This window comes from Onychostruthus taczanowskii, unplaced genomic scaffold (genome assembly GCF_017590055.1).
Source record: "Onychostruthus taczanowskii isolate IOZ18803 unplaced genomic scaffold, ASM1759005v1 scaffold10, whole genome shotgun sequence".
NCBI classification, from domain to species: domain Eukaryota; kingdom Metazoa; phylum Chordata; class Aves; order Passeriformes; family Passeridae; genus Onychostruthus; species Onychostruthus taczanowskii.
The window spans coordinates 1,552,457-1,573,796 of record NW_024496526.1 but is presented as its reverse complement, the minus strand read 5'-3'; the positions used below and the strand labels follow the sequence as shown (position 1 = coordinate 1,573,796).

Here is a 21,340-nt window from a genome sequence, read left to right as displayed (position 1 = left end):
CAGTTCCCCCCGCCGCTCCCCGTTAGCCCGCCCGGTGCACCGGAACTGTCCCCCGGCCCCTGTCTCGGCGCGGGACCGTGCCGGGCCCCCCGTACCGCTGCAGGAAGAGAGAGTAGGTGAGGGAGGCATCGGCTCGCTCCACGGTGCAGCGTGGCTCCTCCGGCACCGTGCCCGCCAGCCTGCAACGGGAGATTCCGCTCGGCACCGGCAGCAGGACCGGCACAGGGACCGGTCCCGGGGCAGCCCCTGTCCTTACCAGCCGCCGCCCGGAGGGTCGGTGCAGGCGCCGGGCCGGACCCAGCCCAGCACCACCAGCAGCAGCAGCAGCCGCGCCGCCGCCGCCATCGGGACCGGCACCGGAGACACCGGGAACTACAATTCCCGGCATGCACCGAGATCACACAGTTGACGCGGCCATTGGCAGAGCGCGTCACTACGGGTCCCAGTAAGGGCCATCACTTAAAGAGGCAGCGGAAAGCGAGCCCCACCCCACGGCTTAAAGCGGCCTCCCGGCACAAGGGGACAACAGCATGGGGACACCGGGGACACCGCAGGGCGGGACCCCCTGCCGGAGCGGGTCCGGGGCCCATCCCAGGCGTCGCTGCATCCAGGCGAAGCAAAGACAGGAGTCATGGCTCGAATCAACTGCTGGTTTGTTTTAATCCAGTAAAAAACGGCCGGGCAGGGGGTGCCCCCCCAGCCCTTATTTACACAAATAAATACAGGGAGGGCGGTGCCAGGGGCATGGGGCAGGGCACGCTGCCTGCCCTGCTCCCCCTGCCCCACCCCGCTGCCAGCTCCCCCGCAGGGGCGGGGCTCTGGGGGGCTCAGCTGTGCTCTGGGGGGCTCAGGTGTACTCGCAGAGGTGGCCGCAGCCAGCGGGGCAGTGGGAGCTGGTCTCCAGCCACTTCATGATGTGCTGCAGGTGGCCACCATGGCTGCAGCCCTGGCACCAGACGAAGAGCCCCTTCACCACGTGGTGACACACGGCACACATGCTGGCACACTGCCGACACCTGCACGAGGAGATTCGGGTGCGTGTGGGCAGGGAGAGCCCTCGGGGGGCAATAAGAGGGAACAGGGACACCCACCCCATCCCCCTGTCCCCACAAGCCCCTCTGGGCCCCCTCACCTGTCGCAGATCCAGCCTCTGTTGCTCATGGGCCGCTTGCAGTTGCTGCAGTTGACGTGCAGGGTGGTGGACGCCTGGTTGAGGCAGTTGATGGCACGGCAGGTGCTCAGCTTGATCACCTCGTTGGAGATGTTCCAGAGCTGGAAGCGCTGCAGCAGGTCGATGTAGGACGTGTACCAGTGCTCCTGGGGACAGCCACAGACAGCTGAGTCTCCACATCCGCCCTGAAACCCCCTCAGGACTCCAGCCCTGCATCCCAAAGGCAAGATTCCCCTGGGAGCTCAGCCTGGAGAAAAGGAGGCTCGGGGGGGGGGTTGTGCTTCTCACTCTACAAGTCCCTGACACGAGGGTGGAGCCAGGTGGGGGGCAGGCTCTGCTCCTAGGGAACAGGGACAGGCCAAGAGGAAATGGCCTCAAGCTGGGCCAGAGGAGGTTTAGTTTGGATATTAGGGAGAATTTCTTCATGGAAAATGGTGGTCAAGCATTGGCACAGGCTGTCCATTGCAGTGGTGGAGTCACCATCCCTTGGGGGAATCTAAAAGCTGTGTTGAGGTGGCACCTGGGGACGTGGTTCAGAGGTGACCTTGGCAGTGCTGGGGGAATGGTTGGACTCGATGATCTTAAGAGGCCTTTTCCAACCTAAAGGATTCTGTGATCCTCTGATCCCTGCAGTGGGAGAGTGGCTTTGCAACACTGGGGAACAGCATCCTTCCCTGCATCAACAGGGCAATGGCACCTCCCCACCCTGGCCCTGCAGAGCCCACCTCAAATCCCTGCCAGGACTGCTGGTGGGGCGGGTACCAGAACCCTGCAGCTGCTCACTGTGCCTTAGAGCTGGCCTGCCAGGGCCTGGAGGAGAAGGGACGTGCCCCAACCCCGGGCAGGACCCCATCCCATCGGGATGCACCCCCTGCGGGTCCCAGTGAGGCGTGGCCCTGCCCTCAGGGGCTCTACCTGCGTCTGCTCGTCGATCTCCTTGCGGATGCGCTCTCCCAGCACGATGAGCACGGACACGGCCGTCTGCACGTCGCCCTGCTCGGCGTAGAAGAGCAGCGTGTCCCGCACGATGGGGCTGAAGAAGTCGGAGGGCAGGCGGTTCTCGTAGAGAGAGTGGGAGATGGAGATCAGCGAGAAGGACTCCACGGGCGTCAGCGACACCGTCTCGGCCTCGTTGCCGCTGACGTGAGGGGAGTCGGCTTTGTCCTGCAGGTGGTCCAAGGCCGACGGGTTGTCCACGATTTCGTGGCGCAGGGGGAAGGCTTCCTGGGGAAGGCTGTATTCCTGCTCTTCAGCTGTGAGGAGAAGAGCAGGAATGAGCAGAGAAAACCCAGCTGGGACAGACAACGCGTCCCCCTGTGCGCTCACCATGCGGGTTCTCGTGGTCCATCATGTACAGGTCATCCTCATCTGCCTCCACGTCCCCCAGCAGATAATCCGCAGGGACGTCGCTGCCCTCCGTCTCCTCATTGTCTGCGTGCCCGGGGAAGAGAAATCAGCTCATCACACCACTGGATCCACCTCCCAGTGTCCTGCCCAGCATGCCAGGCTGTGCCCGAGCCACACAGCTCAGCTCCCCACCGCTGTCACTGTCACCCCAGGTCATGGGGGAAAGTTGTCCTTCTGCAGCGCCCTGGGGCTCGGTGCCCCTCACCCTGGGGCTGCAGCACGTTCAGCCACCCCAATTCACAGGATAAATGCCCCAGTTTGTGGCCTGTCTATGGCTGAGGAGGGAAGAGCTGTGGGGCTGGACTGTGCCCAGCCAGGGGCGTTACCCTCGTTGTTGATCAGGGTGGAGGAGGAATCCATGAGGATGTTCTCTGTGCGGCTTTCTCCTTTGCTGCGGTCCAGTCTGGACTCGCTGCCCAGCCCAGCAGGGATATCTTTCAGGTTAAAGCTGGGGAAAAAAAGCCAAATTTAACAGTCAGAGGAGTATAAAGTTTCCATTTTAGCCAGCAAACAGCCTGGGTACAGGTGTCCAGTTGCAATTTGAATGGAGTAACATGAGATACGGTGATATCCCTTCATGGGCAGAAGTCCCCACTGTGTGACTTACAAATAAAGACACATTGTGACTGTGATCACAGCCCTTCCTCCAAGCCTGGTGGCACTGCACATGCACTGCAAAGGTCTCCCTGAAGAATTCCAGAGCTGAGCAGGCTCTTGGCTCCATCTCCTTCCCCTCAGAGGCAGGTGAACAGGAGCTGCCTCGCTCCAAGGTGCCTGGCTGTTAGTTATGCATCACCATGCTTGGCCTTCACCAAGATGGAGAAGGGAAGGGATGGGGCTGGAGCAGAGCCCAGCTCCCCAGGCTGCTGCCTGCCGTGTCTCAGACAGGCACAGCCACCCAGCTGGAGGCAGAGCTTGGTCAAGGACAGTGCTTGTTTCCTTTGGTGTTATTTGAGGATCTGTCACTCACTGTGGGAACCCGGTCCTGCGAGGTCTGACAGCTCATTTGGAGTCCTCACCCTACACATTTATGTCATTGAGAAGAGGAAAAACAAGTTTTCCTGCTTCATCAGCCCACAACGGGCTCTCCATGCCAGAGAGCTGCTGGCAGAGCTTGGCTGTGCTCTCCCTTGGAAAGGCTCCAGAAGAAAACCTCTGCACACTGGCAGTTCCAGCTCCAGCCATGAGACACTTCCTCCATCCCCAGCCCTTGGTCACCATCACTGCCCTGGGCACTGCTGAGGCCTCACCTCAGATCCTGGGGTCACTTTTGGGGCCCTCATGACAGGAAGGACATTGAGGGGCTGGAACGTGTCCAGGGAAGGGAACAGAGCTGGGGAGGGGTCTGGAGCACCAGGAGCAGCTGAGGGAGCTGAGGAGGGGGACTCAGGCTGGAGAAAAGGAGGCTCAGGGGGGACCTTCTTACCTCCACAGGTAACTCTCTGACAGGAGCGGGGAACTAGGGGAGTCTGGCTCTGCTCCCTGGGAGAAGAGGAAATGGCCTCAAAATGTGCCAAAGGAGGTTGAGGTTGGACCTTGGGAAAATTTCTTCATGGAAAGGCACTGGCACAGCTCCCCAGGGCAGTGGTGGAGTCTCCACCCCTGCAGATGTTCAACATCATGTAGATGTGGTGCTTAGGGACATGGTTTAGTGGTGGCCTTGGCTGTGCTGCTGGGGGAATGATCTCAGAGGACTTTTCCAACATTAGAGATTCTGTGATTCATTAATTCAGTAACTGCAAAGCTGGTCCCAGCCCCTGCCCCACCACAGGCCAAACTTTGGTTGAAGGAGAGAAGGGAGCAGTGTGTGAGGCTGCACAGCTTGAGGCCAGGCTGGCCACACCAACATGGGAAATGGCTTCGTTCAAACAATGCCAACATGCAAACCAGCACAGCCTGAGGCTGAGGGAGAGCTGTCCCTGCTCGCTCCCTGTGTCTGGGAGGTTATTTATGTAGAAATTGTTCCCTGGGATGGTGAAGAGGCCCTGGCACGGGGTGCCCAGAGAAGCTGTGGCTGCCCCTGGATCCCAGGCAGTGTCCAAGGCCAGGTTGGATGGGGCTTGGGGCAACCTGGGCTACTGGAAGGTGTCCCTGGACAGGGTGTTGGAATGAGATAAGCTTTAAGGCTCCTTCCAATCCAAACCATTTTGGTATTCCATGATGTGATTCTATAACCCCATCCCAGCCAAGGAGCCGTTCCCACTCCCCCCTCACGGAGCCATCCCCCTCATCTCATCGCTGCCTGCAGCTCCCACCCCGTACCTGTTCATGAGCGGGAGGGCAGCGCTGCCTTTCCCCATGCTGTGGTTGAGGTTGGCGGACGACACGGTGCCGAGGCTGGAGTAGATAATCCTCAGCATCGTCCATGTCTGAGCCACCTGTGTGGAGCACACTCCCTGTCAGACCTCCCCAGGCCGTCACCCCCTGCAGCACAGCCGTCCCTCGGCTCACCTGGTTGCGCTCCAGCCCCTTGGCCACCTTGGCGTTGTGGTCGCAGAGCTCGGCCAGCGGCCGGCCGGCCAGCGCGTACTGCTTGGCCGTGTGCACGAACCAGTCCATGCTGCCGCTCTCCACGTCCGTCTCGAACACGCTGAGGGCGCTGGAGGACGAGATGTACTCAAACTGCTCCGTGGGGTCCAGCTTGCGCTTGAAGAAGATGGGGTGGCGCCGGTCGCCGATGTAGGGCTTGCGGTTGGAGTCGGAGGAGACGAGGCTCTCCTTGGCGGCGAAGGCCAGGTCTCCGTAGAGGCTGTAGCACAGCCCCTCGGGGTTGGCCCGGTCGATGGGCTGGCTGGCGTCCTTGAAGATGTGCTGGTAAAGGGTGCTGTCCTTGGAGCCCGAGAGGAGGAAGTAGGGGTCGTGGAGGTGCCGCCACACGATGCCCGTGGTGACGTCCTTGTGCTCCTCGAACATGGCGGAGGGGATGAAGGGGCGGCGCACGTCCCACACGTAGATGTTGTGGTCCACCATCATGGAGCAGGTGGCGATGTGGTGCTTGCACTCGGGGCGCCACTTCACCCGCGCCACCGAGGCGATGGTCTGCACGCAGTAGATCTCCTTGGCCCGCGTCGTGTTCATGTCCCACACCTTCACCATCTTGTCACGGCCACCTGTAGCCAGCCAGCCCCTGGGACAAGGACGGATCAGTGCTCACCTCTGTCCCCACTGTGGCACAGCAATGCTCACAGCACATGTGTGACCGCATCCACGCCGCAGGAAGGCAGCTGGGCTGCAATCCCATCCTCCCATGAGCTCCCCTGGCACCTCTGCTCTGCAACAACCAGGTCAGGCAGAACCTCCTTCCCGCCCCCAGTTATGGCCCTGCGCCTCTAGAGCCACATCCCAGGCAGATCCGTTCCCTCTGGCTCTGCTTTCCACCGGCCAGGCACAGCAGAGAGGAAAAGGCCATTCTGAACATATTTCAGTGCCTCTCCAAGATCAGGAGCAGTGGCAGCACTGCCTGACAGGGAGTGAGGAGGGACCTGCACATTGTAGCAGCTCCTTCCCATCCTTCCCAGCAACCTCCCAAGGAAAGGCAGGAGGGAAACATGACTGAACACAAGCGAGCCGTATCCCAGAGCAGCCAACCAGTGCCTTCCTCAAGCTGAGCACTGGAGCAAGAGGCTGCTGTGACATGGCTATACACAACCATAAGACACCCAGTGCCTCAAAACCCCCTAATTTATCAAAAAACAAACCTCAAACACCCTTACACCACCCCAAATGCTCAAATCAACAATCAGTCCTACCTCCCAGCAACATCCCAGCCCCTGACACAGGGTATCACAGACCATGCTTTCCCCCACAAAATCCCAATCCTGTTTTTAGGGTCTCTTGTCCTGCAAGGCCGGGTGGCTGGCAGGGCCCACACTCACCTGTCCTCGGGGTGCCAGTCGCAGCAGAAGACGGGCCCGTTGTGGGCCGTGAACATCCTCTCGTAGCGGTCGGGCCGGCGGATGTCCCACAGCTGCACGTTCCCGTTCTCGAAGGTGGCGGCGAAGGTGAAATAGTCCCGGATGCTGAACTGGACATCACGCACGCTCTCTGACTGGCCTGGGAGGGGACACAAGGTAAGAGCTCCAGCAAAGCTAAAAACCCCACTGGAAGAGCCATGGCACAGAGAGGAGGGGTAGCAGGGAGCGCTGTGACTGTCTTCCATCTCCCACACAGACCCAGCTAGTACTGAGAGGCAAGAGAAGGCACCAAAATGCCTCTCAGCTCCTTCTTTCCCTGCTCTGGGCATCGCACCCTGAGCAAACCCTCCTCTTGGGCAAGGGCAACGACAAAGCCCCCAACCCTTGCCTCTCCTAAGGGTGAAGGCACAAGCAAGGAAAGGACAAAGCTCCCAAACTCTGCTTCCCCAAGGGAAACGGGACAACAACAGCCACGTTTGTACCAGAGAAGGTGCTGACAGAGTCCTTCTTGCGCAGGTCGAAGCACTTCATGTAGCCGTCCTGGGAGCCGCTGAGCAGCATGTACACCTCAGTGGGGTGGAAGCACACCTTGTTGACGGTGCGCTTGTGCTCCGTGAACAGCTGGTCCTGCTTGTTGCGGGACGGCTTGCCCAGGTTCCAGGTGACCACCACGCCGTTGGTGGCGGCGGTGGCCAGCAGGTTCTCGTCCATCTGGTGCCACACCACGTCGGCGCAGCTGAAGTTCAGGGAGGGCTTGCGGCCCACGCGGAGGTTCAGCTTCTCCACAAACTGCTCCTCCTCGATGGAGTAGATCTTGAAGATGTTGCGGCCGGCCACCACCACCTGGGCAGCGTCCCGGCACACGCTGATGGCGTTGGCAGGGGCGTCCAGGTGGCAGAACATGGTGCGGCCAGTCAGCGCGTTGCCCCCGAGGGCAGTGGTGACCCTGGCCATCTTCTCCATGGCTGTCCTCGGGGTGCTGTCCCCTCTCCAGCAGGCTGCCTGCACACCCACACGGCCACCCTGCTCCACCTCAGCCAGAGCTGGGCAGGGACAGGCTGGGCTCCCGCGGCTCCTGCCGGGCCCTGGTGGCTCCGACCGCGGCTTCTTGTGGCTGCATCAACGGGCCGTGGAGGTGAGAGGCCACGGAGCTGCCTGTGGGAGATACAGCCCCACTCCGGGTTCTCCTCCTGCCACCCTCTGTGGCTTCCTCTCAGGGAGTTCCTGAAAACCTTCTCTGGTTCCCTCTTCCCTCCTCGGCCACACCTTGAGATGTTTTGCTGTTGCTGATAATCTAGGTCAAGTACAGCGCTGCGGCTGAAGTGAGCAGTGTCCGCAGCACGACGTGGGGTGAAGTGAGGCCACAGGCACCTCCGTGGAGCACTCGGAGCCCCAGAGCCTGCAAGAACCAGGGGATGACCCTTCTTCTCTAGCAGGGAGAGGAGGGGGGCAGCAGTTACTCCAGGCCTCCTGGAGGGATCACAGGGTCCCACAGGCTGTGTCCTCCAGAGCCAGGCTGAGCTCCTGCCACAGCACTGCCCTCTCTTGCCAGGTCCCACTGATCCCTCACACCTCACATTCCCACTTCCTCAGGGCCCCTTCCCACCCTCACAGCACCCTTAGGGTCCCGTCCTACCCCGAGGCCACCCCCAGCCCCTCATATCCCACACTGCCAGCCCATCAGGGCCCTCTCCGGACCCACAGCCCGCTCATACTCCACAACCCCTTCCTCCTGACCCACAGCCCCCTGGACCCCTCAGACCCCACACTTCCCTCTCTGCAGGGCCCGCTCCTGACCCAGAGCCCCTTCAGGGCCCTCTCCAGCCCTTCAGAGCCCACTCAGGGCTCCCTCAGAGGCCCCCTCACCCTATACCCTCCTCAGGGCCCTTCCTACCCCTCAGAGCCCCCGGGTCCCCTTCACAACCCCCTCCCGCCTCACAGAGTCTCCTGCCGCTGCCACCCGGTCCCGGACCCCTCTGTGCGAGGCCCCGATGCCGCTCCCGAAGCCGTACCCGCTGCCGGTTCCCGCGCCGGCAGCTCGGGCCGAGCAGGCCCCGCCGCCGCCGCCGCCGAACTCCCGCCAGGCCACGCCCCCTTCCGCCACCCGGAGCTCCCCCCGCTACCAGGACACGCCCCCTTCCGCCATTGAGATCCGCCCCCTCCGACAGGCCACGCCCCCTTCGACGGCGGGGCACGGCCCCTGGGGCCAGGCCACGCCCCCTGACGCTGCCGGCTGCTCCTCCAGCCGATTGCCCACGCCCTCTCAGTCCCGTGGGCTGTTCAGCCCCGCCCATCTGTGGCAAGACCACGCCCCCGGCAGCTCCGCCCCGCCCCTGCCGTTAGACCACGCCCCGTCTGTAGACCACGCCTTTCTTGTCCCTGGACGGCCCCCTGCACCAGGCCACGCCCCCTACCGGATCCGGCCATTCATCAGGCCCCGCCCACCCACATGCCGCTCAAGAGGCCCCGCCCCGCATGAAGCCCCGCCCCCGGTGTAGGGCGCGGTGGGGGCGCGGGGCCATGGCGGCCATTGAGCCTTGGGGGTCCGGGGCATTGAGCCTTGGGGGTCCGGGGTAATGCGGCGTCCGGGGCTGCCAGGCGGACCTGGGGTGCAGTGGGAATAGGGGTCCGAGGGGATAAATGGGAATTGGAGGATATAGGCGCCTTGGCCGGGGGTGCCAGAGGGATGTGGGGTGCACTGGGAGTGGGGGTTCGCTAGGATTAAGTGGAGTGCTGGAGGGATGGGAGCTGTACTGGGGACTGGGGGTGCAGGGGGACAGAGTACCAGGGGGTTCCGGGGGGTGTCAGGGATGAGAGTGTCAGGGAGATGTGGGATCCGGGGAGAACGGGGATGCCAGAGGTGCACCCCAGAGGGACCGGGAGCGCAGGAGAAAACGGGGTTTAGTGGGGTGCGGGGTGCATTAGGGATCAGGGTGGGAAATGGGGGTGCATTGGGGGTGTAGGAGTGAGCTGGAACGTTACAGGGGGCACAGGGTGTGTGGGTGCACTGGGGGCTTGGGGCACACTGCCGTGAGGGATATGGGGACATGTGGGGTCCAGGGCACTGGGGGTGCCAGAGGGATATGGGTGCATGGGGGATGGGGGAGCAGGGGGATAACTGGGGTCGGGGGTCTGTGAGAGCCTTGTGGGTCAGGCTGCAGCTGGGAAATGGGGGTGCCGAGAGGATATGGGGTGCGTTGGTGGTGTTCAGGTGCACTGGAGGGATAGAGGGGTGCACAGGGGTGCAGGGGGGCACTGCCACGGGGGGTGCAGAGGAGGGTGTGGAGGCCGTGCTGGGGCTGTCTGTGTAAGCTGGTACCAGGGACTTGTGCAGGGCTATCGCACCCCAAAACCACTGCTGTCACCTGCGGGGGTGGAGGGACCCTCTGAGTGCCGCTGTCCTGCCCAGGGACACTGCTGGGTTTGGGGGTGCGGGCAGCCCTCCACCCCCGTGCCAGGGTGCTCCGGGCCCCGGCAGTGCCGCCCTGTCCCGCAGCCCCAGGGACTCCCAAAAGCCCTTCCAGGGCCACGTAGTGCCATTTTGGGGTCAGAAAGGGGCGTTTCGGACAAAGCAGGGAGCGGAGGCGGCGGTTGGTGCAGCAGTTCCTTCCCGGCCGGTACAAAGGCAAAACAAACCGAAAGCGTGTCCGTGTCCGTGTCCGTGCCCATCCCGTGTCCGTGCCGGTGTCCGTGTCCGTGCCCGCTCTCCTCCCGCGGCCGCTGTGGCGGCGGGCAGTGCCCCGGGGGCCACCGAGCCCCTCCCGCGCTGGGTCCCCGTGGGCACCCCGGCCCCGCGCCGGCTCGGTCCCATCTCGGCTCAGCCCGGGGGTCCCCCCGGTGCCCCGCTTGCCGCTGGCATGGGGCGATGGCTTTTCAGCTGGAAGAGCGGTGGCGGTGGCAGTGTGTCCGAGGTGCCACCTCCTGTGGTCTCTCTGTGCTGCCGGTGTGGCCCGGTGGCTCAGGCCCGGCCCTGGTCTCCCGGGATGTCCCATCCCAGACGGATGGGCTCTCCCCGGCGGTGGCATCACCCCCACAGCCCCGCGGGGTGCAGGGCGGTCCCCAGGGCGGCCGGGGATGCTCGAAAGGGGAGCCCGGCTGCCAGGGCGGGATCCGGCCGGGGTGAAGCCGAGTGGAGAGGCAGCTGGGGCTGTCACTTGTCACTGTCCCCCCGGGTACCCCGAAACCTGCCGTAGCACGAGACTGAAGCAAGCGAGCATGCGAGGTCGGCGGGCGGGCGGAGAGGGACATCCTATTGACCGGGAGAAAGCGCCCCAAAGGCGGGGCTGGGGGCTGGAGGGGACACGCAGCACGGGGAGGGGGGGTGAGCTCGGTGACCCGCTCCGGGGGCGTGAGGGGACCCATCCAGCCTCCGCCGCCACCCCAAAACAAGCATCCTCCTCCGGCCCATCCCTGGGAGCATCCTTTGGTCGCCAGGAGCATCCTTGGTGGCGGGGCCGTGTGCCCGCTGGCACCGGGGCGGGGGGAGCAGGATGCGGCCGGGGGGCGTCACACAGCGTCGCCTTCCCACTTTGGGCTTCCGTGATGTCCGTTCGTCTGTCCGGAAGGGATTGGCAGGACACCGGGAGGAGCACGGGCGATGGCGGCGGCGTGGGGGGAATTTACATGGTACCGGGGGGGCTCCGGCCGGGGGCGACGCCTGCCCCCATCTCCCCCCGGAGCCCCGCGTCCCTCGGGGGCGTCGATGCGGGGGATGTCCGGGCTCGGTTGGAATCGGGGGCGTCTCTCGAATCCCCCCGCGGCCGGAGGGAGATGGGGTGGGCGATGGCGGCCGGGGTGGGCGCGGGTGGGCCGGGTCCGGTGCTACTCGATCACCATGCAGCACGGGAGGTGCTGGGAGAAGTACTTGAAGAGCTCCGGGGTGGCCCCGGGGCAGTTGGTGAGTTCCAGCTCCTCCAGCTCCTGCAGCTGCACCAGCCCCGACAGCCCCGTGGTGGTCAGCAAGGGGCAGCCTGCAAGGGGACAGGGTGCACTGTCAGCCCAGAACACCAGCGCCCCCCAAAAAAGAGCATCCCAAAAATAGCATCTCAAAAAATAACATCTCAAAGGCACCTACATCCCAAAACATCAAAATCCCCCCAAACACAACCAAAGACCAGGACCTCAAAATCCCAGCACTTTAAAACTCACCACACTCAAAAGACAGAAGCCAAAAAACCAGCGTGCTAAAAAAAAAGTACCCCCAAAAACCCCAACACTACAAAAAAAATCACTCAAAATATCAGCATCCAAAAAAATCCAGGACTCAAAAATGCATACAAAACCCAGTACTTTAAAGCATCAACACCCCAAAATACCAAGACCATCAAAATTAGCACCCCAAAAATCCCCACCAGAACCCAGGTAACCAGCATGCTAAAGAACAGTGCTCCAAAACACCTGCACACCAAAGTCAACCTAAAATCCCAACATCTCAAGGCACCAGTATTCTAAATAAAAATAAAAGCATCCCAGAAAACAGTGCTCCCCAGAACAGTTCGTCAAAAACCAACACCCCAGAAAACTTGAATGGCAAAATCATAGCTCCCAGAACACCACCACCCCAAAAACCACAGCACCCCAAGACCCAGCCGTGCATCTTTCCCCACGGGCTGGGCTGGGTGCAGATGCCCGCTGGCTGTCCCCAGGCTGTCCCCAGGGCTCTCTTTGTCCCCATGCCTGGTGCCTCCCCAGCTCCCTGGGCTCTCCGGTCCCTGGTAGAGGGTCAGGGTCTCACCAGCCAGCGAGAGGAGGCGCAGGCTGCCCATGCCCAGGAGGTGCTTCAGGCCAAAATCCTGCACCTGGAAAAGAAGATGGGATGGGGATGAGGTGGGGACAGTGGGGACAACCACAACACAGGGCTCAGCATTGCCCAGCTGGGGTAGGGAACTGGTGCCAGGACTGGGAACCTGAAGCAGGGTGCAGGATGCTGGGGCAGTGTGCTGGCTCTGGGTGCCAGGGCAGGGAACTGATGGGACAGGCTGCAGGGAGCTGGGTGCTGAGGAGGGGAGCCTGAGCAGGATGTGGGATGTTGCAGCAGGATGCTGGGGCAGGATTTTGGGTGCAGGGCCGGGGTACTGGGTCTGGGTTGTGCAACAGGGAGCAGGGAGCCAGGGCAGGGAGCCTGCAGCAGGTACCGGGTCTGGGGACGCTGCTGCTGGGGCAAGGATGCAGGGTCAGGGTGCCAGGGCTGAGCCCTGCTGAGCTCGCAGGAGCTCTCTGCTTCCTGGCACCAAGTCTTGGGGTCTTCAGCCAGCCCCGGGAGCCCGCCCTGAGCTCGTGGCCAGTCCCCAGGGAGGTGCCACCATGCCCTCTCTGCCGTGCCGAGCCAGGATGGGCTCAGCCGTGTTCCACACCTACCTGGCAGCACCAGCGCAGGTAGAGGCTCCGCAGGGATGACATGGTGGACAGGTAGCTGAGGCCGGTGTCGGTGATCCGCACGCACCTGCCGGGACACGGGGTGTCAGGACCAGCTGGTCACCCATGGGTGTCCCCAAACCATGGCCCCCATGCTGCACCCTCTGCTTCCAGCGTGGCTCAGCATGGCACAGCTTGGCACTGCATGGTTTGTCATGGGGTGACAGGGCACAGCACAGCTCGGCATGGCATGCATGGCATGGCATGGCTCGTCACGGTATGGCATGACTTGGCATGGCTTGACATAGCTTAGCATGGCATGGCATGGCCTGGCATGGCTCAACATGGCATGGCATGGCTTGGCATGGCACAGCACGGCTCAGCAAGGCCCTTTACCTGTCGAGCACCAGCTCCTCCAGCTTGTGCAGGTCGCAGGCGATGTACTCCAGGGCCATGTCGGTGATACGGGGGCACCAGGACAGGTCGAGGCTGCGCAGCTTCCGCAAATTCTCGGCCACCAGCTCCACGCCGTCATCCGTCACCTTGGAGCAGCCCGAGAGGCTGAGGACGCTCAGGTTGGGCAGGCTGTGGACCATGTTGACCACGCCGTGGTTGGTGATCTCCCAGCAGGAGTTGAGGCGCAGGGTGTGGGTGGTGTAGCCCTGCTTGGCGGTGAAGTAGGCGAGAGCCGTGTCCGTCACGTGGTAGGCTTGCAGGTTGAGCTCGGTGAGGTTGGGCAGGAGCTGCGAGATGGCGGCGATGGCGTCGTCGGCCACGTTGATGCAGTCGCTGACGCTCAGCGCCGTGATGCGGGCGTTGAGGCTGGACCACAGCCCAGCCTCCGTGAAGTCGTTGCAGCCCGACAGCTCCAGCCGCACCACGCCCTGCATCTGCTCCAGCATCACCTGCCGAGGGGCAGGGGGTCAGGCCGTGCCGGGCACTGCCACCCACCCTTGTGCATCCCTGTGTCCCCACCCCAGCTCCTAGTCTTGCCTGGGTCCAGTCTTCTCCCTGGCACGGGTCCCCCACCCCAGCTCCCTCTGGGTGGCTCTTCCCACTGCTCCCAGTCTTGCCTGGGTCCAGTCTTCTCCCTGGCACGGGTTCAACGCCTGCCTTAGGACATGACAGTATCAGTGGCGAGTGGGAAGGGACAGGCAGGGACCCTGGGTGCAGCCCCACCACTGTCCCTGCTGGCAGGGTCAGGATTGATGCCCGCTCCCAGCACAGGAACTGTTTGGGTCAGATATGCCCACGGAGCAGCTGGTGCTGTGTTTGGCCATGGCACAGGGCAAGGATCTCAGTGGGGACCTTGCCTAGCTCCTGAATTGCCCCATCTCTATCTGACCCTCAGCTCCTTGCTTGAGTGACCCCCTTGCTGGGGAGCAGCCAGCCAAGCAGGAATGTCCTATTTCCAGAGTTTGTCACCCATTGTCACCCACCGCCCAGCAGCACAGCCACCTCACCTGGCTCTGCCTTCCTGCAGCATCCACAGGCAGCAGGGATGAAGCCCCAACAGCCTCCTGACCCTGCATGGGCTGCACCCATCCCACTGCCCAGACCACAGGCAGGGCCTCCCAGGGCTGGCAGCACCTGTGGGGTGGCCATGCCACCTGTCTGCTCCTTCACTGTGACTGCTGAAAGCTCTGCCCGTGTGTGTGTCCCCAAGGCCAACAAGACTGACCCACCACCAGCACACCTCAGCCACCCCGGTCACTTCAGCAGGGTCACCTACCTCCAACCCCGCATCTGTGATGGTCGACCTCTTAAGGCTCATGGACTTGACCCCCTTCTTGGAGAGGGGGTAGTTGTCAATGAACTCACAAATGTCCAGGTCAGAGACGCCCACGAGGCAGAAGCCATCGAAGCCGCGGACGGCGAAGCCCTGCAGGCTGACGAACTCCTTCTCTCCACCGGGCAGGATGTTGTAGAGCTCTTTGGTGTGCAGGACGGGCGTCAAGCCCACCCAGAACTTGGGCTGGTAGAGCACCCTCCGCCATGCCTTGCACACCTGCGCCAGCACGCACTTCTCGCACGCCGAAAAGTACCAGAACAAGCGGTTGAGGATCTTCTCATCGACGGCCAGCTGCCTTTCCGAGGGCGAGCCCGGCAGCCGCTCTGGAGAGGGCTGCTCCGAGCCTTCGCTGGCGTTCAGTCCCACCAAGGAAGCGCCGGGAGGGGAGGAGACGCTGGCCAGGGTGGCCAAGGAGAGCGGGGAGGCCAGGCTGGGGATGGGCAGGTCGCTGCGGTGGGCTAAGGCCGGGCTGAGGATGGCAGGCACGGAGGAAGGCTGGCACAGGCGGTTTTTCACGGCAGGGGTGCCTTTGGTGATGCTGGCGGAGCCGAGGCCGTTGGGTTGCGTGGGGATCTTCACCAGTCCATTGCGGGGCAAACATGGGGGCTTGGTGTCGCCGTTTCTCGGGTTCGACATCTTCCACAGGTCTCTCTGTAACACAGGGGCGTGGGGTGAGGGGCTGTGGGTTTGCTGGAGGGGTGGCCACGGCTGGGGGAGGTGGTGGCGCCAGTGAGGGGGGAGATCCTGGGAGCTCTGAGCAGGGTGGTACATGGGACCAGGTGGTGCAGGGCTGCTGGACACAGCCACAGAGGGGACATGTCCGGAACACAGAGCAGGGTCCTCCCAGAAGCTGCATGGCCCTGGTGTGCCCTCGTGATGAGGGATGGATGAGGATTTGTCCCTGGGCATTCACATTCCTCTCTGAGCCTAGAAACAAGCATGGCCAGTGGCAGACAGAGAAGGATCCACAGACTGCTTTGGGCTGGAAGGAACCTCAAAGCCCATCCTGTTCCACATCCATGCCATGGGCAGGGACTCCTCCCACTAGCCCAGGTTGTTCCAGCCTGGCCTTGGACACTGCCTGGGATCGAGGGGCAGCCACAGCTGCTCTGGGCCCCCTGTGCCAGGGCCTGCCCACCCTCACAGGGAACAATTCCTTCCCAATACCCCATCTAATCCCGTCCTCTGCCAGTAGGAAGCCATTTCCCCTTGTCCTGTCCCTCCATGCCTTGTCCCCAGTCCCTCTCCAGCTCTCCTGGAGCCCCTTTAGGCCCTGCAAGGGGCTCTGAGGTGTCCCTGGAGCCTTCTCCTCTCCAGGTGAGCACCCCCAGCTCTCCCAGCCTGGCTCCAGAGCAGAGGGGCTCCAGCCCCCAGTGCATTTTTGTGGAGAGCAGCTGGCAGAGGCAGAGAGCTGCCTGTGCCCACCGTGCCAGCCAGGCCCTCAGCACTGAGCCTGTGCCAGCCGTAGCGCCGCTGATCTTCACGGAGCCTGGAGGCAGCCGGGCAGCACCCGGCAAACCGGGCCAATGAATATTGCAGTGGCAGCGAGGCCGGCTTCCCAAGGGCCCGCCGCACCCACCATCCATTATTCAACGCATTTCCCTCTATAAATATGGAGGTGAATTATTGATGGGGGCTCAGCCCCCTCCCCCTGCCCAGCCGGGGCCTGGCGCAGGGCCCTGCCCCACTGCTGCCTGCCCTGCCCGCACCCAGCTTGCCAATGCCAAGCCAAACCCTGCCAAAAAGCTGATCCTGGCAACCCCTGGGGGCACAAGGAGCTGAAGCACGGGAATGCAGCTTGCAGTGCATGGAGCAGGGCACAGGGAGCTGCCCCTGAAGGCCCAAGGGGTGGTTGGCACATCCATCCACCAGTGACAGGAGCTGAGGAGCTTCTTGCCTGCCAGCTCTTCCCAGACCCTAGATTAAAGCAAGGGAATTATTATAGCTGCTTGATTTGGGATGGAGAAAGTCAAGCCCTGGTGGAGGAGGCACCGAGGGAAGAGCATTCTGCTCATGGCCAAGCTGCGTGGTCCCCGAGCCTGGAAGCAGGATGCAGCCTAGACCCCCTGCTGCCCATCCCTTTCACTCCCACAGCATCCCTGACCTCATCCAACTCTCCTGGAGCAGCCAGGGAGGGCGCAGCCACCCAAAAGAGAGCTCAGAAGCGCAGTGAGGTGCCGGCGGCCCATCAGGAGAACCCGCGGGATGCACGGCACACGGCATCTCCCGAGGACACCGTTTCGGCACAGCGGGGCCGTGGCGGGGGCCGTGGGCGCTGCCGCAGCCTCTCCGGGCTGCGAGCGGAGGTGCCGGCAGACAGCCCGGCTCGGTGGCAGCGTCCCGCCGAGATGCAGCCTCCGGGGACGAGCCCAGCCCTGTGCAGACAGTCTGGCGCCGCTCCCGGCTTGGATGCAGCCGCTGCTGCCTCCGCTCACGCTGCCCGACAGCGGAGCTGGGCCGCCGATGCTTGGACATGTGTTAAATTCGCTTGAAAGCAGGAGAAGGGGAGGGGAGAGAAGAGAGAAACTTGAAACCAGCGGCTCGCTGCTTGGCCGCAGTTAGGGCAGTAAACAGAACGTGCAGCGGGGTGTCTCTGGCCACGGAGCACCGATCCAAAGAGATAATGACCAGGTGGCGCGGAGGAGCTGTCGCTGCGGCACCGAGCCCGCAGCCAGAGCCGCTGGGCACGCTGGCCGGCCCCGGGGAGAGGGCAGGTGGTGGCAGAGGGGCAGCCCAGGGCCTCGGGAGCCAAAGGGGACAGTCACAGCAGGAGACAGATGCTGACAAGTCGCCGGACTCACGGCAGCCAGCAGGAGGTTTTGGCACAGCATCCAACGTGCTCAGAGCTCGGCTGGTCCCCGAGGCCGAGCTCAGGGGGCTCAGGGGGCTCAGGGGGTCCAGCAGCTTTCCTTGGAAAGTTGAGCCAGGCCCCCGGCCCAGGGAGCTGAGGCTGCCTGAACAGAGCACAGAAATCCCGAACCTTGAGTGAGCTGGAAGTCACTGCAAATAGAAAGATGAACAGAGATTCGAGCCTCTGGGCACAGGAGGATCTTGGCAGTAGTGGAGGCAGGCATTTCTCTTTGGGCAGATGAGCAGGGAAGAATTTGGGTGCTCCTACCACCCCCAGGCACTGAACTGTGCTTGAGGAAAGTGTGGAGAAGGTGGGCTGGGAGCACGGGCTGGGAGGGCAGTGGGTCCCATGGCTGCTGTCTCTGGCATCAAGGGGCAGTGCTGGCATCTGCCCTCCTGTGCCACGGGAGAGCCTCGGGCTGCAGCCAGGCGGCCCTGCAGCTCCTGCAGCTCAGGACTGAGGTCACATTGCTCTGATGCCCAAAGTGACTCTCCCACAACCCCTGGGGGTCACAGCTGCTGCGTGCAGGACACCCAGAGCCCACCCTGCACCTCCCAAGGCACTCCCAGCTCAGAGACAGCAGAAGGACAGAAAAACCCAAAGCTGTCTGCCTTGGAGGTGTCAGCACAGACCCTCCCAGATGTTCCAGCAGTTCCATGGACACCTCCACATGCTTTTTGGCCACTTCAAAGCAACAGGAGAGCAGAGATTTGTCCCTTTCCCTTCTCTCTGTCATCTCAGTGTTTGCAGATTGCATGACTGGGCCAAGCACACCATCATCATCAGGATTGTTCAGCACTTGGTGCAACCATCCTTGCTCTGGGGTTCCACAGGAAGAGTCCAGATTTGCAGCCCCCCTCTGTCTCAGCCCACCTTTGTTGTCTCACGGGGAAACATCTCCCAGCAGTGGAGTGTCAGCTCCAGCCCAGTGAGAGAAAACCTGACAAAAGCAAAGGTCAAAGCCCTCCAGTCTCCCGAATCCACTCCAGGGTGCACATTTGTCAGGATACGTCACTGGCAGAGAGGTTTGGAGGGGTTTGTCACCCACGGGAAGCGATGATGCACTGCTGGGGGGCGGATTTGACGCAGGGAGAGAGAAGAAAGCCGGGGTCTGAGAGCCTTCACCACAAACACTGCACAGACAATGAGGATGCTGGGATGAACGGGATGGAAACTGCCAGGAAAACAGAGCTTGCCCAACCTGTTGGCGAGTTTACTATCTGCACGTGGTGGTGGAGAGGGATGAGGGCCTTGAGACACGGGCAGGGCCACCAGCCACCCTGTGAGTGCATTGCCTGGGAGATCCCTGGCTCCAGGATCAGTTATCCTGCTGCAGCAGGGATCGGGATGAGCTCTGGGACAGCCGGGCTTGCAGCCGGACCGGAGACCAAGGGACATCCCGGACTGGCCGGCGGGAGCCTGCGGGACCGCGGCCGTGCTGGGTCAGCACCGCGGACAGCGGCCCCGGTCAGCACCGCGGACAGCGGATGAACGGGATGGAAACTGCCAGGAAAACAGAGCTTGCCCAACCTGTTGGCGAGTTTACTATCTGCACGTGGTGGTGGAGAGGGATGAGGGCCTTGAGACACGGGCAGGGCCACCAGCCACCCTGTGAGTGCATTGCCTGGGAGATCCCTGGCTCCAGGATCAGTTATCCTGCTGCAGCAGGGATCGGGATGAGCTCTGGGACAGCCGGGCTTGCAGCCGGACCGGAGACCAAGGGACATCCCGGACTGGCCTGCGTGGGAGCCCGCGGGACCGCGGCCATGCTGGGTCAGCACCGCGGACAGCGGCCCCGGTCACTGGTCCCGGTCACCGGCCCCGGTAAGCACCGAGGACAGCGGCCCCGGTCAGCACCGAGGACAGCGGCCCCGGTCAGCACCGAGGACAGCGGCGCCCCGCAAGGATCCCGCGCTCGAGTCCCCGCCAGCATCCGGCCCTGTCGCGCCTGGCCCTGGGAGGATCCATCCCTGCCGCACCGGCTGCTTGCAAGGGATCCTACATCACCCCTCCAGGGCCCTGCGAAGATCCAGTATTGCTCCAACAGATCCTTGTGAGAGATCCTACTATAACCCAGCAGGCAGATCTGCTGCTGCCCCAGCAGATCCCAGAGAGAATCCATGACTGCCCCACAAACTCCCCGTGAGACCCTGCTGTCACCCACCGGGTCCCTGCAGCCCCGCTGCTGCCCCCAGCCGGCCTCGGAGCCTTGGTATCGCCCTGCCAGGACCCAGGGCTGCTGCCAAAGGGTTTCAGGTGGCAGAGCCGCGCGGAGCGAGCAGCCATCGCTGCCTGCTCACACTCACACACACACGGGGTGTACACACGCACGGGCCGGTGTAGCCCCGGGGAGGGGGTGCCTTGGCACAAGCCCGGCTCACACTCACACTCACACTCACACTCACACATACCCAGGGGATGTACACACACATACACACACACTCACACACACACTCACACACACACAGCCAGGGGATGTACACACACATACACAGACACACACTCACACACACACATACACACACACTCTCACACTCACACACACACACTCACACACACAGCCAGGGGATGTACACACACATACACACACCCTCACACACACACTCACACACACACGCACACTCACACACACACACACACTCTCACTCACACACACACTCACACACACACGCACACTCACACACACACACACACTCTCACTCACACACACACTCACACACACACGCACACTCACACACACACACACACTCTCACTCACACACACACTCACACACACACGCACACTCACACACACACACACACTCTCACTCACACACACACTCACACACACACGCACACTCACACACACACACACACTCTCACTCACACACACACTCACACACACACGCACACTCACACACACACACACACTCTCACTCACACACACACTCACACACACACGCACACTCACACACACACACACACTCTCACTCACACACACACTCACACACACACGCACACTCACACACACACACACACTCTCACTCACACACACACTCACACACACACGCACACTCACACACACACACACACTCTCACTCACACACACACTCACACACACACGCACACTCACACACACACACACACTCTCACTCACACACACACTCACACACACACGCACACTCACACACACACACACACTCTCACTCACACACACACTCACACACACACGCACACTCACACACACACACACACTCTCACTCACACACACACTCACACACACACGCACACTCACACACACACACACACTCTCACTCACACACACACTCACACACACACGCACACTCACACACACACACACACTCTCACTCACACACACACTCACACACACACGCACACTCACACACACACACACACTCTCACTCACACACACACTCACACACACACGCACACTCACACACACACACACACTCTCACTCACACACACACTCACACACACACGCACACTCACACACACACACACACTCTCACTCACACACACACTCACACACACACGCACACTCACACACACACACACACTCACACACACACTCTCACACTCACACAGCGCAGCCGGGGCCACCGCGTGCACGCGCGTTCCCGGGGTTGCATCAGCTGAATTCATTAGCCCGTCTATTTTTACTAATGCAGCAAATCAAGTTGCTCTACAGGCGGAGAAAACACACCCGACGCGGAGTGCTGTGGCGGAGCACGCAGCCGAGGCTTTTGTCCGCACTCCTGAGGGGATGAGCTTCCCGAGGCTGTCCCGGCTCGGCCCCGGCCAGCAGCGAGGCCAGGCCTGGGGCCGGAGCTGCCGCCCGAGCACATGGCAG

General features: G+C 62.3%; 3 protein-coding genes across 16 annotated transcripts in view; all 3 read right to left on the bottom strand.

Annotated features, from left to right (window-relative positions):
- Positions 1-502, bottom strand: part of JMJD8 (jumonji domain containing 8) — a 2,579-nt gene extending 2,077 nt beyond the window's left edge. For all 10 annotated transcript variants that reach the window (XM_041406695.1, XM_041406687.1, XM_041406719.1 and 7 more), the window contains exons 1-2: positions 257-502; positions 96-179 (exon numbers count right to left, since the gene is read on the bottom strand). In XM_041406695.1, coding sequence (XP_041262629.1) covers positions 96-179; positions 257-345 — 173 coding nt within the window. In that variant the 5' untranslated portion in view covers positions 346-502. The remainder of the gene's footprint in view (positions 1-95; positions 180-256) is intronic.
- Positions 503-641: 139 nt separating this feature from the next.
- WDR24 (WD repeat domain 24) lies at positions 642-8,610 on the bottom strand. Of its 5 annotated transcripts, none has more exons than XM_041406564.1 (10): positions 8,505-8,610; positions 6,975-7,891; positions 6,454-6,631; positions 5,030-5,705; positions 4,841-4,956; positions 2,905-3,026; positions 2,498-2,602; positions 2,087-2,424; positions 1,133-1,317; positions 642-1,016 (listed from the first exon to the last, which is right to left on the bottom strand). In XM_041406564.1, exons 2-10 carry the CDS (start codon positions 7,453-7,455, stop codon positions 848-850), a joined length of 2,370 nt encoding a protein of 789 aa, XP_041262498.1. In that variant the 5' UTR covers positions 7,456-7,891; positions 8,505-8,610; the 3' UTR covers positions 642-847. The 5 variants fall into 5 exon arrangements, with proteins under 5 accessions (XP_041262498.1, XP_041262507.1, XP_041262515.1 ...); XM_041406573.1 differs by having other exon boundaries at positions 8,432-8,584; XM_041406581.1 differs by having other exon boundaries at positions 6,975-7,921; positions 8,505-8,578.
- Positions 8,611-10,411: 1,801 nt separating this feature from the next.
- Positions 10,412-15,293, bottom strand: FBXL16 (F-box and leucine rich repeat protein 16). The gene is made up of 5 exons (XM_041406663.1): positions 14,579-15,293; positions 13,243-13,751; positions 12,850-12,934; positions 12,227-12,290; positions 10,412-11,462 (listed from the first exon to the last, which is right to left on the bottom strand). The coding sequence occupies exons 1-5, from the start codon at positions 15,272-15,274 to the stop codon at positions 11,314-11,316; spliced, it is 1,503 nt and encodes a 500-aa protein (XP_041262597.1). The 5' UTR covers positions 15,275-15,293; the 3' UTR covers positions 10,412-11,313.
- Between the last annotated feature and the right edge of the window lie 6,047 nt (positions 15,294-21,340).